This window comes from Aptenodytes forsteri, unplaced genomic scaffold, assembly GCF_000699145.1.
Source record: "Aptenodytes forsteri isolate BGI_AS27 unplaced genomic scaffold, ASM69914v1 Scaffold79, whole genome shotgun sequence".
NCBI classification, from domain to species: domain Eukaryota; kingdom Metazoa; phylum Chordata; class Aves; order Sphenisciformes; family Spheniscidae; genus Aptenodytes; species Aptenodytes forsteri.
In genome coordinates, this window is record NW_008794776.1 from 4854572 (window position 1) to 4870118 (window position 15547).

Sequence of the window (15547 nt, forward strand, 5' to 3'; positions counted from 1 at the left end):
AGCTCAAAATAACAGACTGTGTTGTTTGATGATGTGTTGGTCAAGGCAAAGAAATGTGCATCACCTTGGGTTTGCTGAATTATATGAAACAATGGAGCAGACCTTTGAGCAGTTGCCCTATTTACTCCCGATCTTGGTTTCTACCTGGTCTGAAATGATCTCCACTAGCTCTTGCTTTAATTACAGGCTCCAAAATAAAAAAACAAAACAAAAAAAAATTTAAAGCATGGACAAGTTAACCTGTGCAGTTGCATTTATGTCATTTGAAACAAACGTTGAGTATTAATGGCGCTCTCTATCCCAAAAACACAGCCTTTTCCATAGCATCCTCCACTTTCATATATTCCAGATGAGATGGGTAGTTAGTACATTGGAAACGGGGGTTGTTGCGGATATAGTTAAGGAATTCTGGAGCTCCTGGGACGATGATATTGTCAGCCAGAAGAACCGAGCCCTTCCTCAGCAAGTTGCATTCCTAGAAAGAAGAGAAATTGCTTCATGGTGGCTGTTAAGCAGACGTTGGCTTGAATGTAATGTGCTTTCACGTTAACCATGTACTCAAGCGCCTGCATCCAAAAACCCATTGTACTACAGGTTTGGAGGGAAGAAAAGACATGGGAGAAGCTGAGTAACTGACTGATCCTTTGTGGTCATGTTTAATATGATGACTTTTTCTGCTAACACAATCAGAACATTAGAGATGCTGATAACATGTTGGGTCATTCAGGTTCTGAAACAGAAAATCAAGTGCAGTGGAGGCATGCAGTTTGCTGCTCAGATTGTTTCCAACTATGTCTACATGATCAGTAAGATGGTTTTGTTTTGGCTCTCATGCCTAATGTTTGAAAACTTCTTTAATATCACATTAAAATGTTGAAGTAGCTCTTAAGGTCACCTGAGAGACTGCCATGTACCAGTCTGCTTTGGCCAGTCTCAGTCAAACTCCAAAACCACTAAATGAATAAAGGAGATTTTCTGCACTTGTTTTCCTTTCATCTTGTACAACTTTCTGCCATTTTGTTCAGGAGCTGGGCATGAAGCAGGGTTTGTGCACAATGAAGATCACTCTGACAAATTTCCACAAGGCGTAATTAACTTGCAATATTCACTTCAAGTGCAATGTTTATCCTCAGTAAACCTACAAACCTAATTTTTACTGGTATTTTTGTCTAGCAGAAGTTGTTTATCTGAGCTTACCAGCTGTTTTAACACAGTCTGTAGTTAATCAGGCTGGTTGTTATCCTGTGTTTACAGGCAGCAGTTGTGGCCAAAACATGGGGTGTTTTTTATTGCTCCCAGTATATTAGAGAAGTCCTGTTGATGAGTGTGCTGCGGAGGCTGTTTAGCTTACTGCTCTTGCCTCTGGTGACTGAACACCAGTCAGCACAGTAGAAGCAATTTTAAAGACATGGCAAATATCCTCTGGTCTGTTGCGCAGCTTATAGAAGCCTACAAGTGACAACATACTGTATTTTCCACTGGTCATCAGGATTTCAGATTCTCTTTGTGTCAGGCTTTTCTAGAAGTGCATGAAAAGGAATGCTGTCTGAGCCACTCTCATTATATATTTCATCTGAATATCTTATAGTCATATTTCATATTCACTATTCATACTGCAATACATGCCAAAATTGCATGTTAGAAGGTTTGTAACATCTGAGAAAACATGGGGATCTTTTCTTCATCTTTCTCCTCTTAATTTTGTAAGTTTTTTGTTTTTGTTTTTTTTGAGCAAAGCAACTTTGTGTCACAGTTGCAACAGACAACACCATGATGGAACTAAACCACCTCTTTGTTTTGGCTGTGTTGTGAAGGTTAAGCTCCGATAAGGATGCGCTAGCTCTTCCCAGTGGAGAAAGCTCAGTCACCCTTACACAAGCAGTTTAAAAGAAAACATTCTCTGGGTACAAAATAACTGTAGGGAGGGAACATTTTCTTCAGCTACTGTTGTGTAAACTCAATACTGGCTGTTCACAACCCCAAACAAATTTCCTTTTCAAACAGCTATCTGGAGGACAGGGCTGAAATTAAAAAATGGGAGCCTGGATGAGAAAATAATGTAGGGGGGATGTCACCCTCAAGCAGGGGACAGGACGTAGTTGGCAGGTTCTCGATGTAAGAGGCAGCGTCAAAAAAGGTGGATTTACTTGTGAAGAAAATAATTAAAAAATTACACTTCCATACAAATAGTTAGGCAGTTGTAGAAAATTTTATCAGCCTGCAGCTCCAAAGCTAGGAGAGTATCTGTATGTGCTGTGTTGATAGATACAGATGTTGTGAATCTCAGTTATTTAACACTTGAAAATACCTTCTTATCCAGAAGTCCTCTAGTAGTTACCTCACCTATCATTGCCTACTGCTGTTACAGCCAACTTGTTTTGTAATGCTAACAGTAACGGTTAAGGTGGATTGGGAAGAAATGAGCATAATTTTTCCACATTCAGGGCTGGAGATAAGAGTTGGACAGCACTTCCCTAGCAAGTGCCTGACCGGGGCAGTCTGCGCTCCTCCAAAGGTTGCTTTGCAGCCAATTAATTAGGTGGTGTAAAGACTCCCAGAAGGATGATACCCAGCTGTGCTACGAAAATAGTATTTCATCAGAAGGCTCTGCTGGCACCACAGACCCAGGCAAAAAAAGGGGTACTGAGGAAATTAGAGAGGTGGAGCTGGGATATGCAGGTCCAAAGTCTCACCTGCTCCCAGGATCAGGATGTTTTTGGGTCAAATGTTCCAGTTAGTGACCGTGCAGACTCTCCTTCTCGGGAGCATAAGACACAGACCATGCATTCTTCCAGCTGGGATTTCTACTGCAGACCCATTTGTTCAGGAAACGAAATGGTTCAACAGTATTTGCCAAGCCCTGAGCTATGTAGTGTCAGCAGTTGTCCCTGACAAAAGTTTTGGATCCTGTCCCCAAAATCCTCTTTTCTTGTAAGGTTGCTATTTTGGCTGCCATTCTTCATTTTACAGAGGATGAGGTCCTTCATAAAGAATATAGGCCTCACGGACATCAAGGCATTTGCTACTTTACTTTTAAGACTGGAATTGTGCAAACTGACCTGAAGCAAGATGGTGTCTGGTGTGTATCTGTCTTTCCAGTGGTCCAGGAAGACAAAATCCAGAGTATCCACTTCATATTTTTTCTTCAGCTGGGGGATAATTTCCTCTGAAGGGCCTTCTAGGAGTTTTACCTGAAATGCAAATCCATCTGATGAATTGTGAACCATTAAGAAAAAGCACATGCCTCTAGCTCATTTTAAATTGTGGCCGGACATCAGCGATTCTCTTTATAGCTCAATATTGCCTCAGTTGAATTATTTCATAGAGTTAGATCAAGTGTACTTTTTTCTTTTTGACAAATCAACTCAGTTGTGTTCCAAAACATGGGTTTGGGTGGTTTTGTTGGTTTGGGGTTTTTTTTTTTTTTTTTAAATAATAGCAGAAAAAGCGACCTGTTGTTTCTGTTGGATAATGTGATTCTTTACTGGAAACATGGGAATCTCCTGTTGAAAACAGTACTTTAAATTACTTTTTTAGTTACATCTCAGTTGAATCTTGTAGTCTAAGGGAAGCAAAAAATAGAGAGAACAGGTTAGTTTAGAATAAAGCTGGAGGCTACAGTATGTAAAATTCATATGGCCAGTAGAGGGGAGAAGGCAGGACAGAGCCTAATTACATCTTCCTCACAGGTTTATTGGCATAAGTACTGTTAAACTGAAAGAAGCTGCTGCACATTGATTTCTTAAGCAAGCGCCATATACTGTGAGTGGAGTAAAAAAGTGGTAAGGAAATCTGTCTGGTTTATGACTCATAGCTGATCAGGAGATTAAATCAGATGGGGAAAATGCTATTTTAGAGGTCACTAGTACTTCAGGTTCTCTTCAAGAAGTTAAGAAACGCATTAGAAGATCTCATGGTGGGATTTATTTCCTCTAGTTTTATCATCTGTGTTGAAGTGAGTTGTCTAGTTGAATAGACAGGCACTTCTCAGGCATGAATCCTCTGACCTGCTGTAGATGTCTGCCTTGAGCTGAGATAGATCATAGACTGGAAATACCTGCATCTCAGCCAACTGTACAGAGAGTCAAGACACCTCAGATTGCACAAAATTTAGGTATATATACTGTGACCAACTAGATTTGGGTAAGTACATCTCATCTGAAGTGCATTGCACATAATGCAACTGCTTCTTATGAGCTTTTGTAACAAATTAGACTATGGTTCAGTTTTCTGTTGTACTCAGTCTTGACACTGATTTGAACCTTTTAGTTTATATAGAGAAACCCAATATTCTAGTCCAGCTTTTGGGAGGTAACATAGTTAAGTCCTCAGCTGTGCTGCTGTGAGAGGTCAGGGACTGTAACTAGGCATGGAGCTAGTTAAATTAATAAGGACTGTGGGTGCAAGAAAAAAAAGAATACAAAATGTCTATGAATAAATGTCAGATGGAAATCATAGAAAGGCTTCTGATTATGAGGAGGAGGAATCTTTGGGGCAGTCTTGCAGTTCAATAATGGCAGTAAATCTACCCAATTTTGCAATAGTGATTACTAATTTTATGAAAAGGACTGTGTGTGCTGATGTCCTGTGACTATAAGTGAAATAATTGACTCTGGAGCCTCCCTCCAGGCCTGTATTATTATATTATTATATTTGAAATATTATTATTTCAAAACCCTATGGGTTTTGAAAACAGCTCTCGGCAAATGGCCCGTCTACTCTACTGACCAGTGAATAGCGAAGAGGCCAAACTAGAAGATGACGTCTAAATGCTTTCCAAATGTTAAGGAGATACGGATGTATATGATTGTTTCTGATCTTGCCCCTCTGAATCTTCATCCTGATTCACATAGCAAAGAACTTTGGAGAACAGCCCTGACTGTTTTGGTCACGCACACGTCTTGACAAGCCTCAAACTCTACCCTGACTCTCAGCTGGGTCTGCATCATATTTGGACTCCTGACTGATGCTAACAAATTTAGCTCACTTGCATGGTCTATACAGAAGAGCAGACAACCTTGGTCTTCTGTGTGGACACTGGTAGCTTTTCCCTGCTACCAAGCCTGATGGTTAAACTCTGCATGTTCCCACTTAGGGTGTCATACTTGCCTGACAAGTAAAAAGCAAATTTAAACCTATTATTGTTTTTTCTATGGATAAAGTCCCACTCTCCATATATTGCTTCCTCATACCAACAAGAGATAAATGGTATTTACCTTATCTTGTACTCCAGCAAACTGAATCATCTGTTTAGCTATAGCAGCAAATTCTGGGTTGAACTCCACAGTGAGAAGATGAGCTCCTGCCTTCAGTAGCCGAGCAATCCTAACTGCTGAGTAGCCACAGTATGTTCCCAGCTCCAGTGCAACTGATGGATTGACCTCTTCTACTGTCTTGTCTAGAATTAAACCTGAATAAAATGGAAATAAGGTTAACTTTTGGCAAAATCAAACTGGTTCACATACAGAAGAGCAAGTTAGTGACAAGAAACTTACAAAGTCTATGTACTCAGTTGCTCGGGACATTCAAAAATTAAGGGTTGATGTCAAATTATATATCTGTTTCCTCTGCAAATTGGCTTATCTGTGATCAAGTTGATCATGGACATTCTAAGTTTCAAAATGCAAACTTTCAACTAAAAAAAAAAATCTTAGTTTCACAATATAAACATTTCTTAGTAAGCAAAAAAAATCAGTTTCACAATATAAACATTTCTTAGTAAGCAAATACCTGAATTAACTAAAATATTTATAGTGTTACAAGGGAAAAATGCAGTGTTTTTTTCCAGTAACTTATTGCAGAAACTGGCCATATTTGTGGAATATATAACTCCCGAATTTTGAGTGCTCATATTTGTTGCAAATGTTACATGCAGTAGTCTGATACAAAATTTCTCATGCTAAATACTTGTTTTTAAAGGGAAAAAGAAAAATCTAGTTACAAAATTGCAAAATATTTGGGTTCACTAGATGAACTTGTGGAATGGAAAATGTTAGTCAATTGTTAAGAACAAAAAAATATTCCCCAAAAGAAGTGACAGTGTACTATATTCAGTCCTTCTGAAGAAAAGGATTTATTTGTGAGAAAACTGTCTCCTCTTACTTGTATGGCTAGAAACTAGATAGCTAATCTGAAAAAGTATTTGAAGGGATTTTACTCTGAGCCATGGAACTTTTCAATGTACATATACAATTAATTACATTATACTTTCCTGGGTTTCATTTGTTTATGAATAGTGTGATGATGATGCTTGCATCTTGCGATCATGTGGTCATTCTCAAAATCTTAGGAACTAAAGATGCATTAACTTTGATGGCTCTTATCTGAGGAAAGGTCATCTTGTCAGAGCAAAACGAGTGGAAATTTTAAGAATATAATCCCAAATGATGAAAGTTTAGAGCTTTAAGAATTCCTACTCAGCCACCACCTACTGTTCTGTTGCCCTAAGCACCCCAACCTGGTATGCAGAGGAGCTAGTTTCAAAATGTACCCATGACAGAGAAGCATTTTTATTACAATGCTTACAGTTGTATTTCATTAGCTATATTAATCCCAGACAAAGCAAACTTCCCCCGCAATTTCCCAGTAAGAGGTACTTTTGTGTCTAATTCATAAGGGAACATGTTAACATTTTGCCATTACAGTTTTTTGAAAAGATTCACTTCCCTGCAGCTAAGAAAAAACATGTTTTGTCCACATATTTTCCTTTAGGAGGCAAGAACAAAATTATTTACTCGCTAAGTAGCAGCAATGTCTGATAGCTGCTTTCATGTATTACACGGGTAGGATTTCTCCTCTCAACAGTAACTTATAACTTATGCTTGCATACACAGAGTTCATATTGTTTAAAATACTTTTTTTTTTTTAATTTACTATCTTTCGGTTAAGGATCTCAAAGTACTTAACATAATGAATTATGCGTTAAGGCCACCCTGTATAGGAACCGAGTATAACGCAACCCTAGATTTTTCACATAAATTGTCACCCTCTGCTTACACACCTGCAACGTACGCAACGTACAAACCCAGATTTGGTCCTATGACTTTCTGGATTACTCACTGGATACCCGTCCTCAAAAACATCTGCACAAGCATGCATTACTGTTTACAGAACTACTCTGCTGACCACAAGGCTCTTGTGGGTTTTATTTTTTTTTTCAGCAGATGGAAGTTACCATGTGAATACAATAAGATGTCCTGTACTATGCTAGTCTTGAAGGATCTTTCAAGTGCTGATCCCTGCTGTAATTACCTTTCTCATCGCCCACATTCATGGCCCACTCTTTCTGGGAGCAGTACTTATCTATAGTGTCCAGCACACTACAGGGGTCTCCTCGGACTGCATTCTGCAGCACGAAATTTAAAATCCTCTGTTCTTTGCTCTGATTCATGATGAAATTGGTTATTTTTTCCCGGATTATTTCATTCCAGATAAGGGCAGCAGCGCCATTTTTCCTGATGAGCACCACAAAGAGCAGCAAAATGAAAAGCAGGACGAAGACAATGAACAAAAGGACTGAAGAGCTCTCCAGCATCTGGAAGGACAGAGAAAAACAGCCCAGGGTTAAGGTGGCACGGGAGAGAGCTATCCTTTTTATAAACATTAAGCTGAATAACCCACAACCAACCATACTGAACAGGAACACACAGAGTTTAATTATGATATTGTCCAGAGTAGCTGAAAATTACTCTCTCTGTCACTTGGTAATGGATGGTGCTCTGTGGCACTCCCTTTAGAAGCCAATTTTACAGGCAGTCAACAAGTAGCTTTATTTAATGCCCTTCCCCCACACAGCTGCTCGGTCCTGGCTCCAAGCATGCCACTGCACAAGGAGCCTCTCAGCATCAAAGCTGTTCTAACCATTTTTCAAAGGATTTAATATCTTTAATTAGAGCCTGCATGTGATCCCACTCTCCTAATTTTTGAGCATGGGGAAACTTCCAATCTGGCCTTGGTAAGAAAATATGGAACGTTTCACCCTTTAATTTTGAGCACAGTATCAGCAGAAACTGGGCACTGTTAGGTAACATTCTGTTTCAAATCAGCCTGCAGGTCCTAAGTTACTACCTTGTATGCAGACTTCTTTGCTAGCACCTGCCCTTCTTGCATGCTCTGCAGAGAAGCTGAGCTTGATGTTTCAGTAGGACTCGGCCTGCCTCCTTCCTTTCAGAGCCTGCAGCAGAGGTACCCAGGTGGAATGGTTTACAGAAGATAGCAGCCTTTTTCCTGTCTATAAAACCTTTGATATGAGCCATCAATCTGATACTTTAGAGAACAAAAGATACATTTCCTTTTATAAAGTAGGGATGTTTTCTCACTGGTTATAAAACCATAAAACTGAATCCCTGAATCAGAGAAGAGCCCAGGCTCATGAAATTGTAGAGATGTAACAAAAGGGCACATTGTACTTCTCTGATGGGCCAGCTAAAGCTATCTGATGGGATTGTGCCTGTTCTCCCCCTGAAATTCAGTGTCATAGCTGCAGGTGCCTATGTGTGGGCAGCATGGGTGGTGTGTGTTTCTGTTTGAGAGTGTAGGACATAGGAACATAAATCTCAGCAGATGGGATGCATGTCACCCTGCACAGCTCAAGCAATAAATCCCATCGAAGCCATTTACTCTGATGGATTTCAGACAAGCCGGTATACAGGAAGGTGCATTTACTTCCATGCAGGAGTCACAGGACAAAAGATCTGATAAAGAAAGGGTTCTTAAAATTAAGGAATTGATTTAGCCTTTGAGAGGGTGCCAAACTAAGGCTTGTGATTTGCCTGAGGATTCTCTGCATGTGAAGCTCCTCTCGTACAACCCAAAACACACCTCATTTCTGATGATGTAGCTTATAACACCTCCACTTTTCCACCTCTGCTCCCGCAAGCGGGGGCTGACAGTCGCATACTGGGAGGAGAGCACAGGTTGGAATGTGCTCCAGTTAGTATTGGGATGAATGAATGCCAAGTTCATTTGTTCTTTAAGTCTAATTAGGCATTTGCACACAGGCCTAAAGCATTCAGAACCAATTCCTTAACCTCAGCAGGCTGGCTTGAATTGCACTATTTTTTAAACTGTTACTTTTAAAGAATGTGACACTCAACTCGTTCTAGTCTCTGATTCTTTCTATTAAGTCTCTTTCTCTTCCAGCTTGCTAAAAATGGTGAACAGCTTCCACTTGCACTTGTATTAATGTCCCACCTACCTGGAGTTCAGCAAAACCACTGCTCCAACAGGAGCTACAACATCCTCAAAAATTTTGCCTAAGTTGCCCAAGACCAGAGGTAAAGGGGCTATATGATTAGCCAAATATTCCCCCCAATCTTTTCCTACCTGTTCTTGCTTCTCTTTTTTGTTTGTTTCCCCCAAAATTGTCCCAGGGAAATCCTAAATTTGATGGGTGGTCAGACCTCCATTCTGTAGTGGGACTTGGCACATACACATTACACATGGGAAAAATCTATTCCACTGCTTTAAATTTTGAATCATCATGCAGAACACATTTTGAGTTCAGAAGATGACTGAGTTTCCATGGAGATATGCTCAACCTACAGTACAGCCGGTGTTTGTTCACCCATCCACTTATCTTAGTTACACAGCAAGTATGATTTGTTTGGAGCAGTTGAAAGTCTCTCTCTCTTGCTTTTAAGTGGTCACCAATGTTAATACTTACCTTTAATGCTTTCCTTGCAAAGTCTGACCTGAGACGTTTCCTTTCAGGGCTCGCCAGCATCATTAGCACATGAAAATCTTGCTTCTTGGGCTTTCTGAATTTTGTTTCCTAGCTAGTAAGAACCTGCTTCTTTACCTCAACAGGATCAATGTCAATTTTTCCTCTTCCCTTCTATGCACTAGTAGTTCTACTGATCAATCCCAATTGCCCTGCACCTTCCAGAAGGGACTTCTGCTTTTTCTAGTTGTTCTACATGAAGGTGTTCCACATTATCTGTCCACTGAGAACTTGGATTGGGCTATGAAAATATCATTGGTTTAACAGAAAAATGTGTCTCTAGCTTCACTTGGCTTGTCTTCACTTGGCTTTTGTGGCTTAGTTGCTTGTATGGTCATTGTTGATGGATTTGGATTACTGACATAGTTGAGAAAGAATGATTCTGAGCTGCAATGAATGGATGGAGCCCAGAAACCGTTTACTCAAGCCAGCAGGTATCTAACCTTCCTGCCTCTGGACAAGGGAAACCGCGTGAGCTCTGCATACCAGTGACTCACTTGGTGGCAGTCCAACCGTATTCAGGTCCCTCCAGAACTGTTGGCATTCAGAATTATTTCAGACTATTGCCAGACATAATCCTCTGGTTACAATGGATACTTTGGCATCCTCTGAGTACAATTTGCCACAGACTGTTGCTTTGGTACTACAAGATTCTCCCAGCATGTTTGGGGCTGCCCTTCAAAGATCCGTCAGACAGCAAGAATGGATGATAGCTGCAGGATAAACTAGGTGGTATATTTTTTGAGGAACAGCTTTCTTCCTTTATTGCTTAGTATAGATATGAGACCATTTGGTGAGATTTCTCAAAACAGGGAGAGATAGCATCTGTAGCCTAACTCAGCCCCACTCCCTGTCCTGCAGGAATGCTGAGACTTCTTTTTCAGACAGGGAACAGACTGTGAAGACTTCTTTTTATACCTTAACAAAAAGGACCTACTTGACAGTAAAATCCTGCCCCTCCATTTTCACACTGCTTCCCAGGCATGGAAGGGTATGTCAGCAAACCAGATTTCCGTTGTATTATTTTCCCACGCTGCTACAGGCTCTATACACCAAAATTACAAGATATCACATGCTCTGAAGTCCCCATATTAAAGAAGGACAGCTTCTTCATTGTCTGCAGCCTGTGAAATGCTATTTCTTAACATCTCTTTTAGCCAGAGCAGAGAAAAGCACTCAACTCGGATTAGACCTGCTGATTTTTAGTAACTTCAGCTGATCTTGAACAAACAAATACTTCACCCTCATCCTTACTTGGACAGCAGTATCCGTTTAAAGATTTTGTTGTTTTAAAAGAGTGCACTTTGTGCAGAGAAAGATGCCTTGTTTGAGATGTACATGCCCTATCTTTTCAAAGGCATAGATTGTATTTAGGCTGCTGCCACCACGGCAGGTACTGCAGTGTTGACATCCTGATACCAAGAAGCAACTAGCTTGACAAAAAGGTGTAAAGTGGGATATGCTTCCGAACCGCACAGATAGCCATAGCCTTCTATCTCTTCTAGCCATTCTTTATGCAAAAGCATGAGCAGGCTGACAGCCCTTTAGCTTGTCTGGAAGGGCAACAACTGATAGTTCTGCTGGGCCACCCGGGAAACAAATTTTGGATCTTCAGCTATGAAATCTTATCGCTTCAAGTCTACCCAAGAATCCCCTCTGAAGGCAAAATACTAACCTGCATTTCTCTTTGTGTCTCTTCGGATCTAGACTGGTGAGTGGCTGTTAGCACTGGTTTGTTTACACGTTTTGTGTAACATATTTGTCAAGAAGACAAAAAAAGCTGTAAATTTAAGCTCAAATGTGTGTGATTTGGGGATGGTCTTGGATCTAAAACTTAAGCAAAGAAGCAGTTCAGCTTGGCCATTCCTATGATCAAGTGCTCAGAGGGATCCATTTCTTACAGTGCCTCAGTTAGATCTTTGCACTTCTGAGTCCCAAATGAATGCTGCCATACGTAGCAGCAGAGCCCACCTGCCTCCACAGATCCTTAGAGGTTGCTCACAGGTAGCAACAACCTATATAATACATGCTGGTTTTTTCCATTCGCAGACAAGGTCACTTGTTTTTGCTGTATCAAGGAATGTTTTTCAGCTACTGGGGGTTTTTTAATTATTATTGCTGTATAACACCCCAGCAACTTCATAAACTGGCAGTATGGGTTGTTGTTAGCAGAGCTCCTTTAGGAGGCAATTATCCTGAAAAACACTTTCTAGAGAAGGTAAGTTTTAAAAGGAGCAAGTCAGACATATCTTTTCCTTTTTTTTTTTTTTAAAACACACTTTCTTTTTCAAAGTTTGTCTCTCTCTTAATTTCTGTCTTCTTGGATGTGAAAATAAATTTAGGGATAGCAGTAGACTGTAAAAGCAGCCTGCCAAGAGCAAGATGCATTGGTGATGGTCATGCACCTAGAGGGAAAAAAAATCTATACCAAAATAGGTAATTGCTTTCATATTCTTAGGTGGAAAATATTTTATATGAAAATTAAGTGTGTAATTAAACCAATTTAAAACTACCACTACTTAAGAGACAGTCATGTTATGACAGCTTTAGAAAATGCAACTGTTATTTTAGCTTTAATGTGGATTCATGAGATTCATTAAATATGCAATAAAACTGAACTTGCATATAGTCAAGTTTCCCATAACCACTTATTACAAGGCAGTTGCTCTTATTATTTAATGCTTGTACTGAGGTTCCAAATACACAGGTTAGCACTGCAACCTGTCTGTGCATTAGAAACACCATGATAAAGTGAGCCTTCTCTTTGAAAGCTAAAATTTGAAGTGGAAAATAGCAGGCAAAATGAAAAATTGAGTAAGGGAATAAACAGAAAACTGGAGGGATAACATTATGGAAAGGAATGAATAACACGTATCACTAAATCTGTTTTTGAGAAGACAGAGTTTAAAAGAAAACATATTAAAATTTCATGCCCAAACCTGTCAAACTACTGATGAATCTTCCTAAAGCACTGGGTTATTTTCATATGCATCTAATCTTACTCATTTTGGCAGGTCTCATAAGACCAAATCATAACTTCATAATGCAGTTCAGCAGTTTTCCCCTGATGCAAACCATATTCAAACAATCAGCATTCAAATGGGAGTACTTCTGTTTCAACTTAGAGATTTAAAAAGACACTTTTAAAGAGAGAAGCGAACACAAATTGTGGGAATCTGCTGTCCCAGCTTACCTGTCCTTGAAGATAAAATACGTAACTCATTCCAATGGTTATAAAAGTAGCCTCAAGAGACTGGCTCAGACTTAGGGATCTATTATTGTGGCAGTAGTTGTTAAGTTAGGGGATTCACTTCCCCCTTACTATTACATGATCTCCAGTTTTTCTAAAAACAAAAATGCCCATGTGATGGAGCACAAAACAATACATCCTGTTTTTTTTTCTTGTACAGGTGACTCCAGCCATTTCACCAAAGGTTAGAAAAAGGATCTTTCAGTAATGCTATTTATCAGTCCTTCTCATAAATTTTTCCAAGTACCGTTAAAAAATAATTGGTCTTAGAATTCCCTGAAGTGAAAAAATAAGGATTAGAACAATTGGTAACATCAATTTTTAAGGTAACTCCGAGTAACCAGATAAATTCAAATTGAGATTTTTCTCAGTGTTTCATAAAAACTGTGTGAAGTTTTCATAACACTGTTAAAGGAAGGTGTACAGAGATTTGATCTAAACTACTGATTGCTGCTGTTTCTCTCTCAGATTCCAAAACACTCTCTCTCTGCTAAAAACTGATATTTACTGAGAAGAAAAATAAACATGTTGAAAGTAAGCACCTTTAAATGCTCTGAGTTTTAATAAGGACATATGCTTTAGTGAGTGTCACACAGTGGATTAAAAAAATATCAAATTTGATTATTTAACTGTTCTGAAGCTTAGTTCATTACATTATGAGTAATTAACAAGACCTCATTTCCTACAAATGCAAAAATAAGAGCTGACAGGTATTAAAATACTTGGAAGGTTGAAAACTGTTGGCTAGAACATTTTTCTAATAAAGGTGAATCCTTATAAGCCTAACTACAGAACCTCTCATTACAATTTTAGCTTGGATAAACTGATATTGCTTTGCTTTGTACTGAAAATGAAGTCCTAAACATAATCACAAAAAAGCTCTTCTACAAAGGCAGCATGTACATTAGACTGCTATTCTCCAGGACTGGAATGAGAATAAACTTTGTGATCCTGAGTCAGGGGACTTACGTTTGAGTCTCATTTGGCAGTATTTTTCTGATCTGATCTTGGGTGAGCTGTCTTACCTACATCTTTCTTGCCACAAGAGTAAGTTAAAGTTACTGCTACTTCTGTAACTTTCAAGGTGGTATAAAGCTGAATTAATCTTTGTCAGAAAAGTCCCTGCTATGGATATATGGATAACACCTGAGGAAAGGCAAAGTGATTTTATCTGCATTAACTAAAGAGATCAATTTTGGGATACCAAGAAGCAAACGCCTATGTGACATTATTATTCTTGAGTTTATGAACAACAGGGAAAATGTGGAGACAAACGGTGCTTCACCGTCCTTAAGTGATTTCAGCCTGCTGACAAATCAGGCCTTTGAGGAAAGACGACGTTACATCCAATCTTGCTATAATTTTTCATGCATTTAATCTAACTGCCAAGTACTGGTTGGTTGTTTAAGAGTTGATTACGAGTCTCCAAGCATCCAGACAGTACTTTAGCATTCTGATGCTAAAGGGTTTAGAATCTAATTGAGACTTTATTAGCTGACATAACCTGGTGAATGGGGAGTGCTTGGTAAATTTATACCATTCAACCTTTTTTCACAAAAGAAGGTTGATGGTATTGAGGATAATAGAAATGGTCTACAGTAGTAGCGTGCCTGGGGACAACGGGGCCTAAGTCATTGCGGGGACACTGCTGCTAAGTCTGCAGAGAGAATAATGTTATAATGCAAACAATTTTCTAGAGGCTTTTTACAAAGGCCATACAAATTAACAGATTAAACCCTCCCATACACGTACCTGTGTGAAGGAGGTAGGTGTACCCCCTATTTTTAGAAAAGGGTTAAAAAGGTTTATGTTCAAACTCTTTAAAAGCTTCTGCTGAAATCGTGCCTTTAAGTATCTCATGCACTAAAGTATGCAGAGGATTTGCATATTAGTAAGGATATATTAGCTGTTTAAGAAGCATTGCAGAAACAATGCAGAAGAGTCAGCACATTTCTACACATATTTTAACAATGTCTGTTGCTCTGCAGTAGGCCAGAGGAGATCTGTGCTGTGCCAGGACTGGGATTGGAGTTCCTGACTCTTTGTCCTATGCTGTCTTGAATGAGGCAATCTCTATTTTGTGGCATTTTGCTTTTCTTGATCTTTTCCCAGAGCAAGAAAGGCAGAGTATTTTGGTCAGAAAGTCTAAACTGACTTCTGCCAAACACATTGTATCCTGTTGCTGTAGGCAACACAATTCAACAGCTTCATATTTTAGTACTTTTAAAGGTCAAAAAAAAAAAATCTTTTTACCTCCTATTCTTTCGTTATTGTTTATGTATTTTCAAATGAGTGCAATGCTGTGAAGAATAATCAGCATATTGCCAAATGTGAATAGCTTGTATTTCAATGGAAACTTAGTCTGGGAGTTTCACATTCAGATTTTCCACTGACATCATGAAAACAAGCTGAACAGACTTCATATAATTTTTGACTAAGTATTTCTTGCATGAAATCTAAATTTCCCTCTTCCTAGTTTTTTCAAATTCCTACGATTTAGCTTCATTACCATGACTACAAAAATTCAGACTTCTATAAATGCAAAGTTCTGATGATTACTTCCCCCCCCCCCCGCC

At 39.2% G+C, this 15547-nt stretch overlaps 1 protein-coding gene across 3 annotated transcripts in view; it reads right to left on the minus strand.

Moving 5' to 3' along the window:
- Positions 1–223: 223 nt before the first annotated feature.
- COMT (catechol-O-methyltransferase) overlaps positions 224–15547 on the minus strand; it is a 19343-nt gene continuing 4019 nt past the window's right edge. For all 3 annotated transcript variants that reach the window (XM_009274351.2, XM_009274352.1, XM_009274350.1), the window contains exons 2-5: positions 7252–7534; positions 5217–5410; positions 3060–3191; positions 224–475 (exon numbers count right to left, since the gene is read on the minus strand). In XM_009274351.2, coding sequence (XP_009272626.1) covers positions 296–475; positions 3060–3191; positions 5217–5410; positions 7252–7534 — 789 coding nt within the window. In that variant the 3' untranslated portion in view covers positions 224–295. The remainder of the gene's footprint in view (positions 476–3059; positions 3192–5216; positions 5411–7251; positions 7535–15547) is intronic.